At 48.6% G+C, this 26536-nt stretch overlaps 2 protein-coding genes and 1 long non-coding RNA gene across 10 annotated transcripts in view; 2 read left to right on the top strand and 1 right to left on the bottom strand.

Annotated features, from left to right (window-relative positions):
• Nucleotides 1-1013: 1013 nt before the first annotated feature.
• Nucleotides 1014-2528, bottom strand: LOC139803479 (uncharacterized). The gene is made up of 3 exons (XR_011729020.1): nucleotides 2461-2528; nucleotides 1895-1963; nucleotides 1014-1757 (listed from the first exon to the last, which is right to left on the bottom strand). It is a non-coding gene; the product is annotated as an uncharacterized lncRNA (long non-coding RNA).
• Nucleotides 2529-3091: 563 nt separating this feature from the next.
• On the top strand, nucleotides 3092-7880 carry SRSF6 (serine and arginine rich splicing factor 6). The gene is made up of 6 exons (XM_071759449.1): nucleotides 3092-3375; nucleotides 3685-3833; nucleotides 5194-5321; nucleotides 5553-5761; nucleotides 6132-6221; nucleotides 6339-7880. Exons 1-6 carry the CDS (start codon nucleotides 3269-3271, stop codon nucleotides 6700-6702), a joined length of 1047 nt encoding a protein of 348 aa, XP_071615550.1. The 5' UTR covers nucleotides 3092-3268; the 3' UTR covers nucleotides 6703-7880.
• Nucleotides 7881-14087: 6207 nt separating this feature from the next.
• Nucleotides 14088-26536, top strand: part of L3MBTL1 (L3MBTL histone methyl-lysine binding protein 1) — a 28737-nt gene continuing 16288 nt past the window's right edge. For 4 of the 8 annotated variants that reach the window (XM_071759582.1, XM_071759585.1, XM_071759586.1 and 1 more), the window contains exons 1-9: nucleotides 15971-16254; nucleotides 16828-16870; nucleotides 19863-19939; nucleotides 20299-20461; nucleotides 22593-22816; nucleotides 23553-23697; nucleotides 23839-23977; nucleotides 24604-24727; nucleotides 25330-25417. In XM_071759582.1, the coding sequence (XP_071615683.1) occupies nucleotides 20326-20461; nucleotides 22593-22816; nucleotides 23553-23697; nucleotides 23839-23977; nucleotides 24604-24727; nucleotides 25330-25417 (856 nt within the window). In that variant the 5' untranslated portion in view covers nucleotides 15971-16254; nucleotides 16828-16870; nucleotides 19863-19939; nucleotides 20299-20325. Of the gene's footprint in view, nucleotides 14181-15970; nucleotides 16255-16827; nucleotides 16871-19862; nucleotides 19940-20298; nucleotides 20462-22592; nucleotides 22817-23552; nucleotides 23698-23838; nucleotides 23978-24603; nucleotides 24728-25329; nucleotides 25418-26536 lie in introns of those variants that run through there. The other 4 variants (XM_071759587.1, XM_071759579.1, XM_071759581.1 and 1 more) reach the window with 3 other exon arrangements.

The raw sequence follows: 26536 nt of genomic DNA, 5'->3' as shown, positions 1-26536 counted from the left end.
CCACAGGGTGTAAGACTCTTTTCTTAAAACAAAACATTGCCAAGGCACCAAAAGACTGAAAACACACAAAGGAGCAGATAAGAGGACAGAGTAATGGCCTAAGTAGGCAGTGACTGTGCCAGACAACTCTCCTCTCTCCACTCCCTTGACTCAGCAAATACATTCCTAGTGCCTTCCCAATCCCCCTCTTTTCTGCCCATTTGGGGATTTTTTCCAGCCTGATGGGTGTGGGTTTCTCAGACTCTCTCATTACAGGCACAGACTCACTCGTTTGCTTTTGTTTGCTGCTGCTCCACATTCCAGTGCTGAGGATGGGAGGTGCCAACCTCAGTAGTTTGCATGGATAAAACCAGGCCAGAAAGCACAGGGACTGCTTGTGCTCATCATGTTCCATATGGCCCCTTGTCAGGAAGACAACACACAGATTAATATAATCAAAGTATTGGTGTTTATTGAGAGCAGCAGCAGTCCTTTTATACCCAGGCAGGCTGATAACATAATATAAGCATTTTGCTGATTGGTACAACACATTTTTCTTATGCCACAGTACACTATCTAACTGGTTAAATACAACTGTCTACGTGATGTCTGTGTGATGCTTTCCCATCCTCTTATTCTACTTTTCTGCTGCCAACTCCCTTATCTTTTGCCTATAGTTGATCTTTTAATAACCTTGCAGCTGGGTCTCGAGGCCCTCAGCTCACTCTGGCTGATGCTAAATAGTCAGGATTGCTCACATGTCCATCTTCTTCCAAAAACTCCCCAACAGCCCATACCTGAAAAGTTTTTCGTCCATTTTTAGAGCACTGTGTGGGGATATTCTGCCAAGAAAAAGCAACAATATAAATACCAGGTGAGTTCTCAGAGGCTGCATGGACACCACTTTTGTTACGAAGAATATATTTTTCCTTGTTGGAGGAAGGAAAAAAATACCTTACACTGAGAGGTCAAGATGCTGAAATGAGTGTTATCAGCTATGAGACAGCAGCTTTTATGGGCTGTAAAAAAAGTGCAGATCTTTCCTAAAAGACAACTGTGTAGGACTCTGATCCTGAGCAGCAGCCACTTGCAGGGATGCCCTTAAGAACACAGACAGGTTTCCTACTTAGCCTGGAACTACAGTACAGGCTTACACACCATCTTCTGTCAGGATATTTTAGCAGGAACTATCTGGTTAGGTTGTTTCCAGTGAGTCTTGGCGTGCAGCTCTTCTACTCTGTAAGTGCCAGCACCATTTCAGGTGAATGCCTATATCCATGGTTTTTAAAATTTGGGCCAGTGAACTATTATTCTCTTAGGAGAACAGGAGTGGAAAACAAGAGCATACAGCTGCAGTGAGGAGAGGAGCTTTATGATCAGACATTACAATCTGCAGTTATCTCCAAGAAGACACAAATGACTTACATGAATGGATTTTCTTATATTGTAAGTTTTTGGCAGGAGAAATCATCCTTCAGTTTTGTGTGTACAACACTAGAGGCAATGGTATTGCTGTCCATGGAAGAGGCTCAGAGCTACCATTACATTTGAGCAATGAATAGCTGGAATACTTTCCCCATCTGCCTATTTCAAGAAAGCACCAATGCTTCACTTTTTTGGGGTTTTTTTTGCTTGTTCTCTAAACAGAAGAGCTGGAAGTTGAAGACCATAAGCGTGAGATACATCCCAGCTCTTCCAGGAGAGCTTTAATTTCAGTAGGCTCAGAACAAGGTACAGAATATCTTGTGCTGTTCACATCTGTGCCAGGCTATTCAGGGCTGAAATAAAAAAAAAAAAAGAAAAAAAGCCTTTCCCATACTCTACACAGAGCTGATGAACACTACAGCCTGGCTAACGGTTAATTGTACCCACAAGCATGAAAACACCACAGCAGGTCTGTAAATGAGCAACTTACCTGCACAAGTGGTTCTAAAGCAGACAAAAACCACTCAATTAGCTCATGAAATCTTCCAAGCACTGTCCACTACTATGGAAAGAAAGAGGCCACTCATTCTCTGTTGTACTGTACGACTTAAGCTTTTATTAATTAGAAAAAAAATGAGACTCGAGGGATTCTCCCCATTTCTTTAACTCCAGCTCAGCAGGTGCTGTTACAGCACCTCACAGCAGCATCCTGAGAGCTGAAAGCAGTGAGGGTCCTTTCCTGGGCTGTCACTGATGGTGCTGTTGGCATGAGGTGAACCTGAACTGCTTTTCAAACAGCTGGGAAAAATCCAGTAGGTAAAAAAGTGCCCTTTTCACCTTGAACATTTAAATTGTGTAGTATAAAAAATAAAAATGTTATATGCTAGAACATAATTTACTTTTCGTTTATATCAAATACTCAAAAACATAGTATACACTATGAAACAGTATTACCACGTAAAGCTCAGCAGACTGGACTGTGGATTTATTCAAATGCCGGATCTTTTTTATTTCAGAACGCATATGAAAGGGGAAGGAGGACACACAACTCTGCACCTTTGGGCTTCCACTGTATTTAGAAATCTAACATGCAGACAATGATCTCTGGTGCCCCCGAGCCCCGGGCCTGGCTATGCCCAGCCCCGCGTTACAGCCCTGGGGGTTCCAGAAGCGCTGCCGCCCGCCCATCCCCGGGCCCTGCCACAGCCCGGTCCCCTCCCGCCGTCACGGGGACCCGGGCGATACCAGCCCAGTCACAACTGACAAAGCCGGGCGGCGGCCCAGCAACAGTGGGAGCGGCAAGACCAATTCCCCCAGCGGAGCAGAGCGGGATCCGCGGAGCCCCCGCGGGGCGCGGAACCAGCGCAGACACTGAGGGAGCGCGCGACAAGAGAGCGGAAGAAATGGTACCGCCCCTCCCGGCTCGCGCCACTGCGAGCCGCCCCGCCCCGCCCCCCTTCGGCCCCCAACGCTCTGGAGCCCGCCAGACCCCCCCGCGCATGCGCAGAGCGAGCTATCGACTCGCGAGCGCACGGCCGAAGCACCGCGCACGCGCGCAACCGCTCTGCCCGCCCGGCCCCTCCCCCAGCGCGCCACCGCCCGCTCGCGCCAGCGTGATGACGTCTGCACTGCGTCCCTCCCGCCCTTCGCCGCAACGTAGGCACCGGGCCCTGCCCCCCAGTATAAAACCGGCGGCGGGCGGCGGGCGCCATTGTACTGCGGAGCGGGCCGCGGCTGTGCTGAGAGCGGAAGGGGCAACGCCGCTCCTGCGCCTCTCTTGCCGCCGCGCTCTCTCTTTCCCTTTCTCTTTCTTCTCTTCCTCTCCTTCCCCCTTCCTCCCTTTCCCCTCCTTCCTGCCGCGGAAATGCCGCGCGTCTACATCGGCCGCCTGAGCTACCACGTCCGGGAGAAGGACATCCAGCGCTTCTTCAGCGGCTATGGCCGCCTGCTCGAGGTCGACCTCAAAAACGGGTGAGCGCCGCCCCACGGCCTCAGGGCTGGCACCGCCCGGCGGGCGCCCCTCCGCCGCCCCGTCGGTGTCCCCGCGGCCGGGCGGGTCGCGCCCGCCACCCTTCTCCCCCTTCCTACCCCACCCCCCCCCCGCCCCCATGTTCTCGGCCGCTCCCGCCCGCGCTGCCGCGTGGCGCCCGCTCAAGATGGCGGCAGCGCGGGGGGAGCGGGGGCGCTGCGGCGGGACCGCATCTATTGTCCGGGCCGGGCCCCTGCCCCGGGAGCCGCGGGCGGCCGGGGCGGTGTCTGATGGGGCCTTCTCACCCCCAGTTACGGCTTCGTGGAGTTCGAGGACTCCCGCGACGCCGATGATGCCGTTTACGAGCTGAACGGCAAGGATCTGTGCGGGGAGCGGGTGATCGTGGAGCACGCCCGCGGCCCCCGCCGGGACAGGGACGGGTACAGCTACAGCAGTCGCAGTGAGTACGGGCTCGTCTTTCGGCGCGGTTACAGGGAGGCTGCGGGCAGGGGGCGAGGGGAGGCGGCTCGGGTAGAGCCGGGGGGATAGAGCGTAGGGGAGCGAGTGCCGTGGGGCTGAGGAGGGTGGGGGGGCTGGTTCTGCCAGCCTGGTGCGGGGGGATACCTGGTGCATCGCGGGGAGCGAGCCCTCTGCTCAGTGAGCGCTGCATTCAGATATGTCCCCGCAGAAGCCTAGGGCAAAAAAGGGAAGCGGTTCAGGCCGCAAAACCGTGGCCTCCTAGAAAGGGTTTTCTGCTAGATAGAAACGGAATGCTCTGTTAATATCAGGGCCCCGCTGTGCTTGGGAGCATTTAGGTGAAACCGTGATGTTGCATCACGAATGGTACTGAATAAATACCATTGCATAATGGGGGAGAAGCACTCCGCTGAGAACTTGCTGGAGTTGAATATATAGAAAGGGTGGGGGAGGTTTTCAAGCAGGAAGCTGTTATGCTAAGCGGGGGATGTTGTAAATATTACTGTGTACAGCTAATTTATGTATCTTCTTGAGTTGAGCTACGTAGAGCATAACTGGCCTAGTACTGTAATGGAAAGTACTATGGTTCATCTTTCAGTAATCTCTAGGAGCTTGGTGTTTGGGGTGGGTGGGTATCTGTCTTATTTTTTTAAAGAATCAAATGTTTGTTGTTTAAAATTGTTGCATGTTCAATTCAAACTTTTTAACAAGTCCTTGATGTTTCAATTTGAAAGTGACCAGTGGGGCTGAGGCTGTGTCCACTGAGGCTAAGATGACTGCCTTTCCTGATTGGCCATGGCTTTTCCATACATTGTGTGACCCTTGCCCTATGACCCTTTGGCTGACCTTACCGGAAGCCATGACGACAGCAGCCTTTTGCCATTAGACGCAGGGTGATGGTGAGGATTCCAAGGGTTAGACAAAACTGGTTAAACTGAACTAGGTGACTGTTACCTTGCGTGTTTTGTGGCCAAACCACCACCAAAAACCTCATACTGTGATGTAAGTACTTAGTGTAACTAGTAAACGTTTTTGTAAAATGTAGAAATGCATGTAATCAGTTAAGTTTTATATTTTACAATGTTCTGTAAAATAAAACTTAGCAAGGTGAATCTAATAAGGAGCAGTCACTCTCTAACAGATCTTAGGAGCACAGACTTGTAGGATTTTAGTCTGTTTGATTTGCCATTGATATAGATTATGGCAAAATTGCAAATTTTATTGGAGGCTTAGAGAAATAAAGTCCTACTCCAGTAAATATAACTGTTTAACTAACTTTTTCAGAACATTTAGTTTTGTTTTTGATAGGACACAATCTAACTTCTCCTCTTTGTACAATAAAGGTGGGGGTGGTGGCGGATATAGCAGTCGGAGACAATCTGGAAGAGATAAATATGGACCCCCTGTTCGTACTGAGTACAGACTGATTGTTGAGAACCTTTCCAGTCGCTGCAGTTGGCAGGATTTGAAAGTATGTATTAAGGCTCTGTCCTAGAGCTTGTTGTGACTAGCTGGAAGCATCAACTTCCTTTAATACCAGTGTTCATTTTGTTTCAGGTGTAAGTAATTGAGAAGTATTTGTGCATGCATGTTTGTGTGCAAGTAATGCTTCTTGCAGTTGCTCAGACTTGTCTTCAGCTAATGTACTTGCAGAACAGAAGGATGTGGAATGGTTATGTAAGTCTTCATCTGCTCTTTCCAGGATTTCATGAGGCAAGCTGGTGAGGTAACCTATGCAGATGCTCACAAAGAACGTACAAATGAAGGAGTGATTGAGTTCCGATCCTACTCGGACATGAAGCGTGCCCTGGACAAGCTGGATGGCACAGAGATAAATGGCAGGAAGATCAGGCTGGTTGAAGACAAGCCACGGTCCAGCCACAGGCGGTCTTACTCTGGCAGCAGGTCAAGGTAATATTTGGGACACGTCATGTTCTGCATCAAGGCTGCTAAAATTGTGTAAAGGAGGCCCTACCTACTCATATGCGTTGATAGGTAGTCACACTTTGGTATTTTTATATCCTTTGATATTTTAGGTATAGGGCGATGACTGAGAATGTAGAAGGAATTATTTTACATACTGTAGCAGAGGCAGGTTTGAGAGTTTTTCACATGTGAAACAGTAATTAATAGACAGTATCAAGTCTAGGTGGATTAATATGTCTTTATGGCCACACTTGTTTCTGAGAACTTCCTTAGCAGCTTCATCTGTTAGATAGCACAGGGGAGCCCACCAAGCAAAGAGTAAGGCACAAATTAATTGATAAATTAATTCTTGTAGGTCACGATCTAGAAGGAGGTCTAGAAGCAGAAGTCGTAGGAGCAGGAGCAGCCGCAGCAGGTCCCGTAGTGTCTCCAAAAGCCGTTCCAGGTAAGTGATGCATTATTTTCTGTTAGAGGAGCTGGTGTTTCATGATTGATGGACACTTCCAGCTGTTGTAAGCACTCCTCAGTTTATTGAGAATAAACTCTTCTCTCTTCTTGAAAGATCTAAATCCAGATCACGAAGCAAGGACCGCTCACGTTCCAGATCGAAAAGCAGGAAGTCGAGATCAAAGAGCAAATCCAAACCCAAGTCTGACAGGGGTTCACGGTCTCACAGCAGATCCAAGGAGAAGTCTGAGAAGTCTCGGTCCCGGTCCAGATCCAGGTCTCGGTCTCCCAAAGAAAATGGTAAAGGAGATGCTAAGTCTAAGTCCAGGTCAAGGAGTAGGTCTCGTTCAAACTCTCCACAGCAGCAGCCATCTGCCAAGGCTCGTTCAGAGTCACCATCCAAAAGAGCTGCATCGAGGTCACGCTCCAGATCTCACTCAAAATCTCGCTCACGATCAAGATCTAGTTCAAGAGATTAAGCCTAGAACTCTCCTCTTACCTAGCACACTATTACGGAACATTTTCCTACTTGTCAGGCCATTAGTGTTATGTTAGTATTTCAGAAGTTGGTTTTTTTCTCTTGCAGGAGTGAATGGCCTAAGAATAAGAACTAAGTAATGAGGCATAAAGGTTTAATTTGTATCCTAAATTTGAAATGCCAGATGGGATGGTGGTGCAGAGCAGGAAAGGTCCCCCTTTTGTAGAAATTCAGATAAAAGTTTGATTTTATAACATTTCCGCAGGAATAACTTAACTACGCTTAAGTGCAAAGTGGTTTTTATATTAAACAATATAAGCAAGCTTAAATCTGGGCTTTTTTTGAAAGTACCACTTTTTCCTTTTTTTTCTTTTTTTTTTTTTTCTTTTTTTTTCATGGTCTTAGAACTATGGGTATCATTAGCTTCATAGGTTACAGCTTGCTACTGAATGCAGGATTGCATTTCTGGGCAGGTCAGGTAATTACCTGGTTTAATTTATGGGAGCAGGCTGCAAACAGTATCAACCAGTAACAACTCTAGGAAGATTTTAGACCAGCAATAAGTAAGGTGGAACATTTGTGTTGTATCTTTACTTGCCAAAAGAACATTCCCCCCCATACTGTGACTGTATTAGAGGTAATAAAGGTACTTTGGAACCTGTATCATACAGTATTGCTGAAATATTCTATGTTTTGAACTTGAAAGAATGAAAGCTTTGATTATTTTTTCTTTTTGCTTGAATATCAAGTGTCACTCAGTCACTGTCAGGCACTGATGTGTCTCTTGGATGTGGTCCAAGTCACTAGTATGTTTTATGGTTTGTCAGCCTCTAAATACCTATTGGATATGAAAACTAGGTAAATAAAAACTGTCTTCCCTCCCTTTGGATTCATTTATGTTAAGAATGCTTCAGATGAGGAGAGCTATAATCCTGTTTTGTGTAAGTCTGAACTTTATTGGAAATGTAATCTTTTTGAGCTAGAGTTCCAGTCTTAACCAAGGCTTTGCTAAACCACAGTTGCCAATTCACTTAAATTGTGGAATAGGAGTCATCCCAAAAATTCCCCTTTATAGCTAAATTGATTTTTGTAATATGCAATAGCAAACATTAGAACTGCCTTGTACTCTTTATACAATGTGTAGTTTGACTTGTATAAAATTAAATTGGTGACTCAAAACTCTTTGTGTTTATTGCTGTGGAGTGGGATTCTTTTTTCTGCGTCTCATGCTGGGGAAATCACTTTTCCTACCTTCCTCTCTTGCTTGAGTAACTTGTTCTAGTAAGGCACTTGGGAGCTCTTGAAATGGGCTTGTGCATTTAATACCAGTTAGCCCACCAAGTGCTGTGTGTCCCAGTACATTGTCCTTCAGTTGTGAATAGATGTGAAAGCAGCACCTCTGGATCTGAACTGGATCAGGTAGAAGGAGAACATCAAGTGAGTGTTCAACTGGGACTTGATACCAACTTCTTTTTCCTCAAATTGCTTTATGATCCAGATACATCTTGAAAATGAATATTCAGGGGGTTTTTTTTGACATTTACTGATCCTATCAAGAAAGCTCGAGGTTTTGTGTGTTTCCCTTGAAGTAGCTGTGCTGTGACAAGAGGGATCCAAGTAAAGGAAGTTGTGCCTGATGAGCTCATGTTCCTAAGGGAACCTGAATGGCAATGATTACAGTTTGTGTTGCCCTAATATCCAGGTTACTGATGCTTTTATAGTGGGCACTTCCATGCTGTTTTGCATCCCAGGTGTGGAAGAGCAGCTGTATTTGAAGCTCCAAGCTGAGCTTCCTCAGGATTAAATAATCATGGAGCCTTGCAGGTATTTCTTGCATGACTGAGTTTCTGTATCTGCAAAGTGTGACAGTATTGCACTCTGTACCTGGAATGAGGTGACTCTTGAAGTTAATTTCTAATAAGTAGGGTATTTTTTTAAATCAAAGCTGTGTTAGTTAAGGTATATTTTAGCATAATAACTAGGAAGATTGCTGTAGATCTGGTCACTGCAGATAATACGTTCTCTTCACTGGAGTTTGTAAATGGGTGAGTATTGAGGGGTGGTCTACAGACTAACCTCTGACTAAGCCTTGTGTGTCTTCAATAAAACACAAGGATTGAGGTCAGAGCTCAGTAGATTAAAAGGCATATTCTCACCATCCCTGTGTGTCCTGTAATTCAAGAGGTTGGTGACAATTCTGTGCATATACTTAAGACACATGAGTAACAACTGGTTTCTAAAACTTGTTTTCAGTTGCCAGCATGAGAATCTCTTGGCCTTACACTGGCTGTTAGCACTCAAAAATATTGGTTAATAATGCATAATGGGGGCCTTTACCAACTATATTCCTAGCTTTCTGGAATGAGGTTGTTAGGATAATGGTTATGCTTCAAGTCATCTTTCTTCATTAATTACAGGAAGGGCCTAGACTGGATTTAACCAATCTACCTGTAGCTCCTTTTAAATACTAAAGATTTCTGTAACTGGAGCCACATGCCATGTCTTCCTTGCAAAAGAGAAATGTCTTCTTACTGTGCACAAGAAGCAGGAATTCCTTGGGATGTCTTGCATCCCTCTGGATTTGGTTCCTCTGGAAGCCTGGTGAGATTTCAGTAGTGCCAGATGCTAAGCCTGTGCAGTGAAGTACAAAGCTTGTGACAGCTCTTTAAAAAGAAGCCACCAGCAAAATCCAAACACCCAAACAGCTCTGTCAGTACCATTTTTGGTAGGAATGTGGGTCTGGGTGTATTGTGATCACAAGCATGATTATTTCTGAGATCACTTGTAGGCACTACAAAAGTGTGGTTTGGGTAAGGGTCTTAAATGTCAGAAGAGTAAAAGATGCTCCTAGCAGAAAGGAGGCTGTAGTGAGGTGAGTATTGGCCTCTTCTCCCTAGGAATTAGTGATAAGACAAGAGGAAATGAGTTCAAGTTGCACCAGGGTAGGTTCAGATTGGATATTGTGAAAAATTTCTTCACTGGAAGAGTGGTGAAGCATTAGAACAGGTTGCCCAGGGAGGTGGTGGAAAGACAAAAAAAATTTAAACTTGGAATCTGGGCCTGTACTTGTAGTCTTACTTCTAGCCTTTTCCTGTATTTAAAAAAAGTGTCCCTGCCTGTAGTTTGGTGTTCAACATAAACGCAATTTCTGCCCTTAAATCAGTGATTCGTGTGATGTAAAATACCTACTCTAACATTAGATGGTGTAAACACCTCCTCTCTTCAGTTGTGTCTCTCTGGAACCCTGGCAGACAATAGGAGAGTTTCTGCTGAGTGTAGGTGGTGAGGCAGTGCTCTTGCACCATTTTCCTTGGACAGCACTGACACTGGTTATCTGTCCTTAACTGGGGAAATCTGTCCTTAAAATTCTTGCTTTCTGGGTGTGCTTTCTTGAGTTTCTGGGTGGCGCATTGTTTGTGTGCTATTTCACAGCTCAAAAAAAAGCTGTTTTCTTCCATGCTTTGGCTTCTAGCTCAGTGCTTTGATGGAGAAGAGAACACAAATTCCTGGTGTACCTGGTCTGGTGAGGAAGAGTGTGATTATTCCTGATCTAGGTGGGGGACTGACTGCAGTCCTGAAGCATGGAATGAGGCAGTGCTTTGGGTTTGGGGACTGGTGTGGGCATGTAGCTGGCAAGGTGATTTGGTTGTCCCAAGAGCCAACAAAGGGGGCAAAAGAGCAGAGATGCTTATTTCCTTTGTGATGCCAAGGCTCAGAAAGGCTTTTATTTGCCCCCAATACATGATTTTCAGAACCTGGTACCACTTCTGTTTGAGTCCATGCAAATTGTTCTGCTTCAGAAGTCCCTGTGCCACCATGGGAAAGATCATAGCATGCTTTAATAGACAGATGCACAGGCCTGTTTTGTGCTGAGTGTTCAGAAATCATTGCTTTAAAAGTGCAGGACAGGGACTAAGAAGGAGGTTTTTAAATGGCTGTCAGAACATTTGTAACAGCCATTTACATTATAGCACTAGGATATGGTTTGTTAGCATATAGCTCAAGTGTTGATCAGAAGGTGAAGGGAATGTGCCACAATTGGCAATCTTTGTTGTGTTTCTGGTGTACTTTGTAATGTCTATTTAATATTAATAGTGCATTCAATAGGTGAGAAGCAAAATTAATGCATATTGCTTTGTGAAGTGACAGCCATTAATGGGTCAAGAATTTTAACTATCTGTTCTTGGGATCAGAGTCATGGAATGGCTAGGATTGGAAGTGACCTTAAAGATCCCATAGATCCAACCCCCCTGCATAGGCAGCCAAACCTCCCACTAGATCAGGTTGCTAAAGGCCACATCAACCTGACCCTAAATGCTTCCAGAGGTGGGGCCATTACAACTTCCTTTGGAAGCATCTCACAACCCTCAGGAAAGAATTTTTTCCTAATGTCCATCCTAAATCTCCCCTCTTCAAGTCTGAAACCATTTCCCTTGTCCTCTCACTACACACCCATGTCAAAAGTCCTCCCCCAGCTTTCTTGTAGCCCCTTCAGATATTGGAAGGTTGCTCTAAGGTCACCTTGGAGCCTCCTCCACGCTGAACAACTCCAATCCCTCAGCCTGGCTTCATTGGTCATTTTAGTGGCTCTCCTCTGGACACCATAAAGTTCATAACTTGAACATAAAGTTCAAGGAGCTTTATGTCCTTATGTAGGGGACTCCAGAACTGGACTCAGTACTCCAGGTGGGGTACTGTAGTACCATAACAGGATCTGTTACAAATGTGATCAGCCCTTTGCTTCCATGTTTTGTTTTGTGGTTAGGTGGAAAGTATCAAAGAGCTCTTAACTCTAGGCTTCTTCACATGTCATTGTTTTTGCTAAATATGTATGTAGATGTCAGAGGGCAGGTTTTATTTTATTAATAATCCAATAAAAAATTGAAATAAACTGCTCTGAAGTGGCTCATAAACCTCTACCCTTTTAGCTGCATCTGTCAATAACCAGTTGGTTAATCATAGCTTTGCTCCTGTATGAGAAGAAATGGATCACATCAGTTGGTATCATCTGTGGCACTGAATAAGTAGTGGACCTGGCCTGTTCTGCACTTGCCATGTCAGACCACTCATCTAAACCACTGTATAATCCTACCTGGTACTGAGGTCAGGCTGACTGACCTGTAGTTCCCCAGATCCTCCTTGTAGATGGGTGTCACTTGTAAGCCTCCAGCCATCTGGGACCATCCCTGTTAACCAGGACTGTTGGAAGATGATTGAGAGAGGCTTGGGGAGCTCCTCTGCCAGCTCCCTCAATACTCCAGGTGGATCCCATCTGGATCCATGGACTTGTGAGTGTCCAGGTGCTGTGGCAGGTCCTTAACTCCTGGATTATGGGTGTGTGTGTCTGCTGCCCTCCCTCCTTATCTTCCACGTTAGGGGGCTGAATAACCCAAGGACAAGTGGTCTGACTATTAGAGACAGAAAGGCATGAAGTATCTCAGCCTTTTCCTCATCCTTGGTGGTAATGTGCCCCATCCCCACATGCAGTAAGGGATGGAGATTTGCTCTCTTTTTGCTGTTAATGTATTTATAAAACATTTTTTATTTCTTACGACAGTGGCCAGATTAAGTTCTAGTTGGGCTTTTGCCTTTATAATTTTTTTCTCTGCATGACCTAAGGAGATTGCTGTATTCTTCTTGAGTTGCCTGTCTCTTCTTCTGAAGGAGGCAAATTTTCTGAGTCCCAGAAGAAGCTTCCTGTTCATCCAGGCCGTTGTCTTCCCTGCCATTTTTTCTTATGTCATGTGGGGACCCCCACTCCTGCACCTCTAAGCTTTCCTTATTGGAGACCATCCAGCCTGCCTGGACCACTTTGTTCTTCAGCACTGTCTCCCAAGGGACTCTCTAAACCAATGTCCTGAGCAGGTCAAAGTCTGCCCTCTGGAAGTTCACAGCAGTGGTTTTGCTGCCCCCTCTCTCCACTTCACTAAGGACTGAGACATTTATCATTTCAGGGGTGCTAAACCTAAGATAGCTGTTACTACACCAGCTAGAGAGCTTGAAGCAAGGGATACCTCCTCTTTTTGGGTTAAGGTGGCTGCTTCCCAGGATTTTTTTATTCTGAATTAAACATTTTTGTTAATGGCAAGCTGATGGGAAAATGTGAATGCTGGGTTGCTTTTCAAGTTACTGAGTTTCACTCTGATCCTGATTTGAATCTATTTGAACCTCCCAATGCAGCATAAAAGGATTTATAGGGGTAAACCTTTTCTACACTTTTCTACCTTTCTACACTAAGCTGTGTGCCACTGCAGGGTTCTTTGAAAAGTGAGGAGTAGCAGCAAAGGAAATACTTGTTTCTCACTTCCTGATTTTGGGGATGTAACTGCTTCACCAGTCTTTAACATCATCCTTTTATTATATTAATAATTTTGGAGTAGGAAACTCAAGGTGATAAAAACCTGTCAGATATTCATGCTAGAAACAAAGAGCTTAATCCTGCTGTCCCCATAGTGAGAGCACTCCTAGCCCCGGGCTGGGTATGGCAGGAGAGAGCCCACTGGGACAGCAAGCAGCCGCCTCTCCCTGCCTGGTCCCACATGCACCAAGTGCTGCTCTCAGAAGCTTTTCCTGCATTTTGGTCCTTGTGTTCCCTGTCTCGGTTGCTTCCACTCCCACCTTCTGCAAATAAATGGCCCAGTCATTGTTTAAGTGCCCTTCAGGCACGCTTCCCTGGTCGTAAAATACTAAAGGTTGGGCAGGTAAGCTGCTCTGGCTCTGTCCAGAGCCTTTAGGATGTACCCCTCAGCTCCGTGCTTCCCGGTGCTCTCGGGTTCCCTGTGAAGGTTCTCCGGGGCTGGGGAGGCTGCCCCCGCCTGTTCACCCGGGGAGCTGCTTTGGTCTCAGATTCCCGCCGATGCTGAGTCCGACTGCTCTATCAGTAACTCGGAGAGAAAAGCTACTTCTGGTTCGCAACATCCCCCATCCCATCTGAACCCCGAGAGAAAAGCAGTGGAGAGCCGCGTTTCAGCTGCCTCATGGCCGCCGCGCAGGGTGAGGGGGACGCTGGAACCCCGGAGCTCAACATTCGCTTGGAGGTGACCACTGCCAGCTCCGAGCTCCTCGGTGCTGCAGGACGCGGAGCGATGTCCCGGTCCCGGGCTCTCCGGCCATTGCCACGGTACCTCCCGCACCCCCCCCCGTACCCCGCACCCCGCCCGGTGTCGCCGCCGCCGCTGCGTGGCGGAGCGCGCGGGTTGCCATGGCGACGGCGCTCCTCAGGCGCGCGCAGTCCCCGCGGCTCGCGGCCGCCCCCTCCCAGCGCAGGCTCCTTCCCACCCGGCCCACCCCGCCCCGCGCCCCCCGCGGCCCCGAGCGCGGCCCCGCCAGCCCGGCCCGGGCCCTGCCGGCCGCCCAGCCGGGACGTGGCTCGGAACAGCGCCCGCCGGGCCGGGCAGCGCCGCTGCGGGTCGGGGCAGCGCCGCTGCGGCTCGGAGCAGCGCCCTGGCTGGGTCCCAGCCTCCGGGCCCCGCCGCGGAGGTAAGGTGCGAGGCGGGGCGCTGCCCGGCCCCGGAGCCCGCCTCCCCGCCCGGGCTCGCCGCTTTTGGCTTCCCCACAGGCGGGGCCGTGCTCGGGCGAGCTGGGCCGAGCCCGGCTCGGCCCACGCCGGTTCCCCCTCAGGCAGGCGGGCCCGGGGGCGGGGGGACGCTGAGCCGCTGCCGCCCGTTCTCGAGAGCCGACCCGGGCGGGCGGGGCCGTGTCCCGGACAGGGGGTGCGGCGGGGGGACGATGCCCACCGGGCAGCGACTGCAGGGGGAACCTGCGGCCTGCGGCGGCCGGAGGGAGCCCGGGGCTGCCAGCTCTGCGGGGGACGTGGGGCCCGCTCTGGGCCGGTTTGGGAACCATAATATTGATGTGCAGATAAGTGTGTTCCCTCAAGATGAGCCGCTACGCCCAACAAAGGGGGGTTTATTAAAAAAAAAATATAACGAGAAGGACGTACAGGTGCTTACCTCTTTTGGACAAGTTCTGTACCTTCACCTGCCGCTGCAGGTCCTCCTGGGCTGACTGGTCCCGCAGGGTGTGTGTGGTGCGAGGGACAGGGACCGGGACTGCTCTTCCCTGGCTGTCACACACGACCCTCTCAGGGACACGCAGCAGCTGGAAGGTCCTTACAGAGTGGGCACTTGGCTGTGTTCCTTCTGGTGTTTCTCCAACACCGCATGGGCACATGCTGCCCTGGACCCTGATGATGACAGCACTGCAGTCTTTGTGAGGGTCCTGCAGCCTGGAGGGAATTAGTTCACCCCATCAGATCACAGAACAAATAGCCCAGGCCATGGGGAGGAGGCTTCTCATGGTCTAGGACAAATTTTGGATTTATTTCTTTACTAGTTCTAAAAAAAAAGAAAGAAACCTCCGCATTTTGAAATGCCCCCCTTTGGATGTTTCTGCCTGCTTGTAATTGTAACTTTTGGAAAAATATCCTGTGTTAAGGTGTAATAGGCAGAGGCTCACAGAAGCAGAGTGGAAGATGGGATGTGGGTGTCCTCTTTGTGACTGGGGCAGCAGTTGGAGCTGCCCAGGTTTCAGGCTGCCTTCTGGCCTCAGCCTGGGACTTGGATGGTGTCACCCTGAGCCCTGTGGGGTGGCACGTGAGATCACTGATAACTGCTCATTCCACCCACCTGTGGGTCTGAGCAGATCCACGGGCCCAAGAGCTAGTCCTGGTGTCAGTGACACTTCTGGGGACAGCAGGTGGCACCCAGCCCAAGTGTCTGTACTTTGTTAGCTTTCTTTGAACCCAAAGGTGTCCCTTCTTCCTCCAATCCCTATCTTCCCAGGATCTGTCAGCTATTTTGAAATGTTCAGCACTAACAGGTGTTTACTTCATAGAGGGACATCACGTCCTGTTTTGAGCTGCTGATAAATAATCACAGTCCATTCCAAACCTCACTCCTTGCTGCAGCAGAACCTAGGAGGACTTTCTGGCCCCTGCCTTATTCCAGAGGAAGCATTGCCTCCTGTGTTTAAAGCAATAGTATAGGAAGGGAAGAGGTGTGTTTGCTTGCCTTTGAAGCAAACCAAGTCTCTGCTGTTCTTTAGCAAGAGGGCAGGTGTGAGAGTGGCAGAGCTGGAGGCTCATGTACACCAACTATAGAAATGGTTGCTTTTCAAGCCCCTATGTGCTGCTGTGCCAACACCAACCTTTCTTGCTTGATGTGCTAGAAACTTTGTGAGCAGCAGATCCAGTGAGGCCTGAGTGCCTTGATGTGTCTTTTGTGGCCAGCTTCCCCTGCATGTGTGAATATGTGAGCACACAGGAGCTGTCCCAGGCTGTTCTCTGGGGCTTGGGAAGTTCAGCCAGCACTCTGTGCTGATGACCTCCCCTGCCAGGTGAGGATCAATGCAGAGACCCCTTTCTCTGTGCAGATACTTGGTTTCTCTACCACTATTACAGAGACATCCAAGCTTGCTGTCAGAACTGGTTGAAATAGGCTCACAGGGCCTGACTGCACACAGCCAGATGCATTTATGTGCTCATACATGGAGAAGGTGATTGCAGGAACTGCTCTACTGGATCAAAGCAGGCCAAGGAAGGAAACACTTCCAGGTAGAAGTTCTCTTGAAAAGTTTCACCTTCCAGTCATCATGTTGTGGGGTTGGAGGGACCACAGGTCAGCATGTATGAGGGTTTCCTAGGGTGGCTTTTCCTGCTGCACAGTGGGAGCCCAAGGGCCTTAGCTATTCTTTCAGCAGAAGGAAGAAGAGAGGAGTGAGTGGGCACATTTCTAAAGGAAAGACTGAATGACAGGCTTGGTGGGCAGGGGGGCTGATCCTACACCCTCTGCAGGACATATGGAGTTACACTCAATACAAGGAAAAACTGAGAACTCAAGGCCTCATTGTAAGTCCAAAATAATTTTCACCTTCACAATTGCTTGCTGTTTTAAAATCTGGATGGTGGGATTTTTGAAAGCTGGTAAGTGTTGGCCTAATTCTGGTCCTGCTGGGATGGGTGGAGTGTCATCAAACCTCACTGAGGCATGTGTAGGCCAAATGCTTTTTAAGATCCCAACAAAATAAAAAAAAAGAAAATAAATAAAATTTTAGTTGGTCATCTGGAGCAGTCACCAAAAAAAGGAACATGTTAGTTTGCTTTGCTTATTGTTGGGTTTATTTGCAGGAAGTATGGTTTTCATCCTGGGAGGTTTTCAAGACCAGATTGGGTAAAGCCCTGAGCAACCTGCTCTGATCCATAGCTGACCCTGCTGTGAGCAAGGGGCTGGACTAGAGACCTCCTGAGGTTCCTTCCAGACTGAATTATCCTGTGATCCTTATTGAGTCATAGCAGGACCTGCAGAAACCCCCTTCTCCGTCCCTGGAGACATTTAAAAAAAGACTGGATGTGGCACTCAGTGCCATGGTCTAGCAACTGCTCCGGTGGGTCAAGGGTTGGACTAGATGATCTCTGAGGTCCCTTCCAACCCGGCTAATTCTATGAGTCTAAGTGATCTCCAGGGTGGTGGTACCTGCCTGAGCTCTGGCTCCATGCACTGAAGCAAGCAGAATTATCTCAGCCATGGACATCCTCTCCCTGACATTGGTTGGAGGTCCTGCTCTCAGGGAGCAGTGTTGTCCAGAGGGATGGATGCCAGTGCCTTTTTCCTGCAGTGACAGTGGTGCTGAAGCAGATCATAGCTGTGACTGTGCTCCTATACAGGAGTTGCTTGTTCACATCATTTCCTCATATGCTGCTTCTGACCTGAGGTATTATACAGCAGGTTAGGTTTCCAGGGGGTTTTCTGCCAGGGTTTGGAATCTGTCAGCTGCAAACAGTATCTCCAATCCTGATTCTCACTCCTCTGTGTTGGGGATGGAGCTCTGCAGGACGGGTGTTTTATCATGCTCTCCCCAACAAGGCTCAGAGTGTTGCAAGGCAGTGGCCCAGAGCAGTTCCAAGGCTTGGGACTGTGTGTGTGGGTTCTCTCAGAAATCCTGAGTTAAAAGTTTAACGATGTGTGCTATGGCTGATGTGTGCAGTGTTGGTGGCAAATTGTTGTCTAAGCCCTTGACAAGAGGTGGGAGAGCCCTGAGAGTTGCTGAGTTTCAGCTGTGACAAATTCACACCAACAATGTTCATACTGCTCACGTGTGGCCTTGCAATACATTTTGGGCTTGTCTCCCTCTGTGGGTGAGAAACATGGCTTGAGACATCTATAAGTATAAAGTGTTGTGGTGACCACGACCTCAAAGTCTGCTTCCCTGTGGTGTTGGGGGAGTTGGTCACAGAGTTTGTTCTCCACATGTTCTCAAAAGGCAGGAGTTGGGGTAAGGTGTTAGGAAAAGGTTTCCACCAACAACAGGTTGCTCTGGCCAGAGGTATTGGGGGAAATGCAGACATTGCTGCTGTGGGGCAGTTAAGAAGAACAGGAGTGAAGAGTCTGTTGTTGGGCTGTGGGCTGGATGGGCTTCTCTGCCTTTATCAAACTCCTTGGAAGGCTCCTGCCCTCTGAGCAGGGCTGCCAGCTGTGGTGTGGTGTGAGGACATACCCTTTGCTGCCTTTTCCATGAGGTGACAGAAGGAAGGATTGTCTGAAGGTTAAGGTCTAGTTCCCAGTTATTAAATTCTGCAAGTTTAAGGAGTAGTGCCACAGTCTATAATCTGAATAAATTCACCCTGAACAGAGGCACAGGAGAACCAGTCTTGACAGCATCAGTGAGCAGCCTTGCAAGGATCTAGAGAATGTTTGACATGTGATAATTACTGCTGGTTATTTCCTGTAGAATTGTTCACTCTTGTGTTCACATTGTTGCCTGTATAGGGCTGAGTTTGAGCATCACCCAACTTGGGCACGGGATTTAGTTATTTTTCTTTCTAGGTTTTTCTAGACCCAAGTTCTGTTGAAATAGTAATAAAAAGATTAAAAAGCCAGCAGCTCACACAAAACAAGTTGTCCTGGAAACATTTCATCCAAGTAATTAATCAAAGATAAAAGATTTAAGTGCCTAAGAAAGCATATAGTTAGGAAGCACCAGGACGGGTTGGCTGCCAAGTTAATTTTGGCTTTTGGCTAGAGTCAGGTGTCCAGTTGCTCAGTTGGTTCAGTTCTGACACTTGATGGTTTTCTGACGTGGCACGGGGAGGGCCTTAAAGGTTGGTATCATCCATCAGTTGAACAGGTTATTTCTGATCCATACCTGAGAGCACTGCAAGCAAGAGGAAGAGGTAGATCTTCTCCTGACATGAGCAGACCATCCCACTCTCTACCCTCTTACCTAAAGGCTATGACACCTTTGTCTTAATGTCCCAGGTTTTTAAATTCCAGACCTTGCCCTTTGTAGCCAAATTCTTATTTAACCATGCTTTACTCAAGTGATCATCCTGGTTTTCACATGACTTTCTTTCAAGCTCAAAGGCAACTCAGACATGAGCATGGTCCCCTCTGTAGCCCACAGCATCCCTGGCTCCCTCACTGCAGCAAGGGTGTAGGAAACAGGGGAGGTCCAAAAATCTTTCCCCAGCCCAATGTCCTCAGACTCCAGCAATCTCTGGGACACTCAGACCATCATTTTCAGTGGGCATGGAGGGGTCTTCCTTCCCTGAGCACATCCCACGATTCTGCTCAGCTCTGTGTGTCCATTGCATTTTTCACTGGAGCAGGAGCAGCACCAAGAGCCCTCCTTCAGCCCTTCCTCACTGAGGCTCCTTGGCCATCAGCAGGCAATGCTGTTCTTCCCTCCAGCCTGCAGGCTGGCCCTGGACTGGGGACATCCAGGCTCTGTCCTCCCTGCTGGGACAGCTGCTGCCCCAGGACAGGGCACCAAGAAAGGCAGATGGCAGGGCCACTGTTGCCTGGCTCAGCTGGGAGCTCAGGTCACCAGGAACTTGCTGAGATGAAGTCAGGATCCCAGCTGGCAGGTCAGGTTCCACTGCTGCCCCACAGCAGCTGGAGAGGAGCATTGCTGCAAGCTGAGGGTGGGTCTACATGGAGTCCTAGGACCTAGGAGTCCTAGGAAGAGGGTCCCTTGGAAGGCTGGTCAGGGCCAGTAAGACCCAGTAGTGACATCAGGGGCCTCACACCCTGCCTACTTCTTGAAATTCATAGGTTGAGCATCACCAGTCCTGTGAGAAACTCAGCTGCATGCAGTGGGCTTGGTCTTCCTCCCCACCTCCACCCACTGGTTAACATCTATCACTTGTGAAATTCTGTCTTACAGCCCACTAGAAGATTAAAGGGTGACTGCCCGACAGGAGAACTGGAAGAGGAACTTAAGGGACCTTGGTCTTCTCCAGGGTAGGATTTGCCAATTCTGTCACAATCTGTATCAGAGTGGTGTACACCCCAGTGGGAGCCAGGAGAAGCCATAGCTTGTGGTGGACCTGCTGTTCTTGTACCATTGTATCATGGTGCCAGATAAGGAAAAACCCTCAGCATTTGCAGGTTCTTTGAACAGGGTTTTACTGGGTCATGTTGGTAACCAGCTGTGACCTTCATGCTGTTCTCTTTTGGGTTTGTGGGCCTTTAATACATCTTACTGGGGTTTTGGCTGGGAGATGGTGGCAGGAGAGGGTCTGTCCTCAACAGTATCTTTCTCACTCCTTTATTATGTTTGTACTTTTATGCAAATTGATTTCCTCCTTGTTGTCCTCTAGTGTCTCACTCTGTACCCAGGCAAGGCAATGGACAGCAGAGCTGAGATGGAGGTTGTGAGAAGCACAAAGGGCAGTGCCCCTGGGGAGGTCAGTGTCCACATGGTCACCACTGAGAGCACTGTGCAAAGCAACCACCTGTCAACTGCTGCCTTCATCATACCAGGTATGCAGAGCTGTCCTCTAACTGGTACCCACCCCAGCCTGCTCCCTCACACTGGGACCTCACACCCCTTGTGTATTTGTGCTTTTTCCAAACCCAGGGAGGGGGGAGGCAAAGCTGTGCTGCTGTTGCCATTTTAGAGGATCTCTATGGCTATCTCACATCACTTGGAGGAAACTTGGATGAAACCTCTTAAGTTGTAATCCAAAACCCTGATGTCTTGTTGACAGTGCAGCACAGTGCTGAGTGCCTGCTCTGCACACCTTTGTGGGCTTCTGGGTTGCACATTATCAGCACATTATATAACTGAGTATCTCAAGTTGGAAGGGACCCAAAAGAATCATTGAGTCCAGCTCCCTGCTCCTCACCTAAAACTAAGCTGAACAGCATTGTCCAGACACTCCTTGGACTCTGACAGGCTTGGTGCCATGGCCACTTCCCTGGGAAGTGTGTTCCAGGGACTCATCACCCTCTCAGTGAAAAACTTTTCCTAATGTCCAACCTGAACTCCCCCTGATGCAGCTTCATTCCCTGTCCTCATGTCCTGTTGATGGTCACCAAAGACAGGAGCTCAGCACCTCCCCTCCACTGCCCCCCCTGAGGAAGTTGTAGACTGTGATAAGGTCCCCCCTCAACCTTCTCTTCTCCAAGCTGGACAAGCCAAGTGACCTCAGCTGCTCCTTGTAAGTCTTGCCCTCTAGACCTTTCAGCACCTTGTTCACCCCCCTCTGGACACACTCCAGTGCTCTGATGTCCTTCTTCAACTGAGGCCTCCACAAGTGTCCACAGTGCTCCAGGTGGGGCTGTGTGTGGGGTGGGACAGTCCCCTCCAGTGACAGCTGGCAATGCTGTGCCCCGTGCAGCCCAGGACACTGCCAGGGAAAACTTTTTGGGCTGCCAGGGAAAACTCTTGATTCATATCCAACTTGCCATCAGCCCCTCAAGATACTCTTCACAGGGCTGCTCTCCAGCCTCTCATCCACCAATTTGTACAGAATCCAAAACTTCTTGTTAAATTTCATACAGTTGGTGATTGCCCAGGTCTCTGGTCTATCCAGATCTCTCTAAACCTTCTCTACTCTTGAAGGAGTCCACAGCTCCTCCTAATTTAGTGTCATTGGCAAAATGTACTTCCAACTCCTGCATCCGGGTGATTAATGAAAACATTAAAGACCCCTAAGATTTGAGCCCTGGAGGACCTCACTGGTGACTGCCCAGCTTGGTGTGACCCTATTTACTCTAAATCTGTGAAACCAACCCATCAACCAAATGTTCTCCCAGTGTATTATGGACTTTTCTTGCTGTGTGCTGGACATTTTGTCCAGAAGGATACAGTGAAACACACTGTCAAAAGCTTTTCAAAAGTCAAAAATCCCCTCATCTACTGGCTTCCCTTGCACAACTCAATGGTCAAGTCAGTCGTCTTTTCATAAAAGGAAAATAAATAACTTAAGCAGGACTTTTCTATCATGAACCTGTGTTTTGGCTGTGACCAATGGCTGCATTGTCTCTCAACTGTTTTTTAGTAATTCTTAGTAAAAAAACTACTCCATAATTTTATCAGGCACTGAAGTGAGACTGACAAGCCTGTAATTTCCAGGGCTGTCCTTACCCAACTTGAAAATTAGGACAACAATTTTCAGCCCAGCTGACCGTGTCTTTCAGGAGTTGTGTGAACAAAGCATGGATATATGTTAGATGAGATCAGAGGTGCTCTTCAGAAGCAATTCTTCCAGTTTTTCCTACTCCTGGTGCCTCAGTTCCCACTGTGGAGAGGCCTTGGGCTGCACAGTGTGTTCCTTTGAAATAAAACTAAATGGGAAGATGCAGTCTGGGAGCTTGCCAGCATACTCTTGCTATGTCAGGGCATCCTGGTCACTGGAAGAGTCTGATGTTAGGGTGAAGTAGGAACTGTTGAATGTGGATTGATGCCACCCTCTAGGACAAACCATTGCTGGCTGCAGATCTTGTTTGGTCATGCTGTCTGCTTGTGGGTGCTTTAGCCCACAGCACTGAGCACTTAGCTGGGAGACTATGTTCTCTGTCATTTTTTGCTGCCTTTGAGCCTTGTTTGTATCAGTTAAGTGTTCTGTGTATGCCTCTGGTTGTTTGTTTCCTTTCTTCCCTTCTCAAGCAAATGCCACTACCATCAACCTTCCCACCAGCACCTTAGAAATTCAGCGATTCCCTCGGGAGCCACAGAGAGGCACAGGGACTGAGAGGCCAGAGAGAGGAGCAGGGACTGAGCCTATCACAGCTGCTGTCATTCCTCAGATCAGTGGGGTGCAGACCTGTAGCACAGTCCGTGTGCTGGAGTGGAAAGATGGGGTGGCCACTTTGCCTGGGAGTAACCTGCGGGTAAGTCTGGCCTTGGGCCACTGTGTTTGATGCCATTCCCACCCCCCTGCTCCCCACAGATGCTTGCTTGTCCTTGTAAGTGTCAGTCCTTGTAAGTCCTTGTGTCAGTCCCCAGCCTGTGCCAAGCAGGGACCACTGTGGCCCCATGCAGCACTGGCACCCCAACTGGAAGATCCCGAGGCAATTCCAGCACTGTGAGGCTCCTCTTGTGCTCCCTCCCTGGGTCCCTCCCATCTTGTGAGGGAGGGAGAGCACAAACATGGTGCCTAGGGGCCTACTGCAGGTCTGCCCTGCACTGTGAGGCAGAGGGATGCTATGTGCAGTGCAGGGCATCTTTTCTTTCCAAACTGTGCTCTGGAGTTGGCTCTTACCAGACTTCTGATCTGGAAATAGTGTTGTTGCACTGCTCAGATAGTGGGTGCCTCTAGGTGTACCCTTGGGACGTTAATAATTTGCACAGAATGCTCCTCTGTTTCTCAGCTGCTACTCAGCCTCAGGGCACCACATCCTCCAGCCCTAACCCTGCCCCTTGTGCTGTGCTCACCTTGCTTCAGGGGACTGGCAGCAGGACTTTATGACTGCTCACCACTGTCATTGTAAGGGCTCTCCTCCTGCTGGGTGCACTAATGACCCAACCATGTCTCTCTCAGAGAGCTCACATGGACCCTCTAGCTATCGGGTTACATTTCTGTCCTCCTTGCTAACTATTTGTCCTTGGTTTTTGACTCAATGACAGTTTCGAATAAGTGAGTATGGGACGCTGAAGGTGGTGAGTGCTGATAAGATCCCTCCAGTGGAAGCTGTAAAGGAGGGTCACACAGAGAAAGATGGGGACTCAGAGGTGGCACCCACCAGCCGGGACAATCCTACAGTGGCTCAGGGTAAGGGCACCATGATGGGGCTTCTGGGGTGGGTACTGTCATCCAGTAGGCACGGGCTGGCATAGGCAGATATCTCCTGCTTCCTGTTTTCCTTCCTTTGCTGCACCTTGTGCCTCACTGCTCCTCTTCTCTCTGACACAGATGTGCCAGAACAGACCAAGCTGCCCACAGCAGAAAACATGTGCTACTGTGATACCTGTGGCCGGAGACATGTGTTGGATGGAGCCTGGGAAGGCAGGGGCTTCTGCAGTGAACACTGTCACCAGCAGTTCAAAGAAAGGTAAAAAAAGGAGAATCTGCTCCATGCAGAGCCACGTCCATCCATCTGCCCAGACCCTCCCTCCCCTGGTCCACATGCAAAGGATGCAAGTGCATCTCTCACCAGCAGGTCCTAGAGACCCCACTTGTCCCTTTCCTGTAGGCAGAGTGCCCTGGCTGTAGCATGGAGGACAAAGACATGTCTCAGGGGACAGCAAAGGAGCTACATTTTCTCCTGCCCCATTTGTGGCTCTGCCACACCCATCTGCCAGGGCAGGGCTGCAGCAGGGGGGTTGCTGCAATAGGTGCTTCCAGGTAGAGCAGCAGTGGGAGGCATGGGTCATGAGGGCATTTCCAGCCCCTGCTGTTTACTTACGTGTGGTGCCTGGGACTCATTTTCCAGCATCTCTGTGACTGATGCAGCTTAGACCCTGACACAAAACCATATCATTTTTGATCTATCCTTGGGCTCAGGTTTTTGACACCCAACCATGTGAGGGTGCAATTTATGAACTAAGAAGAGGAGTGTGAGCATGTGTGAGTAAGAAATAGGGTGACAGTTACTCTCCAGCAGCCACTCTCTTACCAGTACCTCAGCTATTGCCATTTGCCAAGCTGCAGTGCTCTGTTCCCCCTTCCTCCCTGCAGGTCTGTCATTGTGGAAAACTCTGCCAGCAGCATCAATGCCACTGAAATCCTCAAGCCAGTGAAGAAACGAAAAAGGAAGGACTACCAAAGCCATTCAGAGGAAGAATATGAATCTGAGCAAACGGTAAGAAAAGGGCAGGGAGGACGTGTGTGTGCACTGGGCAGTGTCTGCACTGCAGGTCTGCATAGTTCTCATTGGGGCTTTTCAATGCAGTGTGGGTGTATGTTGAAGGGGTAACCTGCTGGCTGCTAATGCCAAAACTTGAATGTATGGAGCATCAGGGCTTCCAGATGCTTGGGTAGCTGTTTGGCTGAGCACCTTGTCTCGGGCAGTGCTAGATATGTCCTGACTGGGCTGTAGGTATCAAGTGTTCTCAGCTTCTCTCTTGAGTCTGGGATACCAAGGTAAGTGTGGAAGTAAGAGTGTTACAATGTGTACCCTGGGGAAGGGAGAGGGACTTCGACTTACAAGGCTCTGCTTGCCAACCCTTACTCTCAGTTTTGTTCTGGGTGTGATTACTGTCACTCAGCACCAAAATCCCCCTTGGGCTCCCATCACCAGATCCTCTTGGCCACCCGTTTCTGTGCCAAGCATCAGTCAAATCATGGACACTGTGGAGGCACAAGGTGGTTCTTGGCACTGGTGTGAGGGTACAACACACAGTATAAACCTCTATGCACGCCTCCAACAAGATGGGTTTGTCTTTTGTCTGCTCTCATGTCTAGGAAGAAAAGCAGGAAGAGGTGAAAAACTCCATGAGGGATTTGGCTCTCAGCAATCCAGAGGCTGATGCGTGGAATGGGAGCCAGCACGGTATGGAGGGCTGGGTGGGTGGAGGGGTCCTGCCATGGCTATGGGGTCCCACTGTGGTGCTGGGACAGCATGTTGGTGCACCAGCAGGGTCAAATACCCAGTTCAACATGCTGGTACATTGTCTTGAAGGCTTTTAAGCTCCTCTGCTTGCTTGATCCTGCTGTCTCTATCTCTTTCCATTTCTCTCCTTTCCTCTCTTTCTCTCCATGGGAAGGGTGCACCTTTACAGATATGGCTGTGTCTTCTTCAGGCATTAGGCTGTACTGTACAGTGCTTTCTGTTCCCTCCCCTTGGGAACCCAAATTTTTCACTTGCTCATGGATACTGTGTTTGCTATGAAAGGCACAATCCTGAGCAATGATGTGACTCAGTGCCATGTCTGGCTTTGCACCCCCCCTTTGGACAGTCTTACAGAGAACTTCCCTCGTGTGATGAGGAGCTGACAAGTTTGGGAGCTGCTCCTGTAGGTCTTGTGCTGCTGAAGCTGGGTGATTTAGGGATCTGGACCATATTAGAGGAGATCTCAAATGCAAGACTGTTGCCAGAGAGGAAAAGGAGACAAGCTGAGGGATACAATGTTTGCCTGGTTGGTTTTTTCCTTGCAGGCCGAGGGGGAAGGCAAACTTGGGAAAATACTGAAAATAAACATTTTTGGGAAATCTTTTGGTTTTGAATAGTGAAAGGTCATACTCAAAAGTAATTTTAAAATTAAACTCTTCCTGCTCCATATAGAACTGCTCTCCATACCCAAATGTTGGGGCAGAGCAGGGCCCAGGTATCATTAATCCCCAATGTTACACTGTATTGACCATTATTAAAATGGATTTGCTTGCCAATTCCTTTTCTCTACAGTCTGGTCCCTGAGCATGTAACCTTCCCTGCTGCATACAAGCTGAGAACTTGGAGCTTATTTCAGCATTTTATTTGCTGTTACTTTAGAAATACAGCAGTGAAAAAATACTCAGATGCTTCAGTGTAGCAGAGTTGATTTATGCCATATCTCTAGGTGTATTTGCCATTCTCCAGAAGTGCAGAGCTTGTACTTCCAGGTTTCCCAAACATGCATGCCACTTTTTTCTATGTCCTAAAGAACAGTAAAGCTGTTCATCACTCTTAAGT

The sequence above is a fragment of the Heliangelus exortis genome, chromosome 16 (genome assembly GCF_036169615.1).
Source record: "Heliangelus exortis chromosome 16, bHelExo1.hap1, whole genome shotgun sequence".
Classification (NCBI taxonomy): Eukaryota; Metazoa; Chordata; class Aves; order Apodiformes; family Trochilidae; genus Heliangelus; species Heliangelus exortis.
This window is presented reverse-complemented; position numbering and strand designations above follow the sequence as displayed.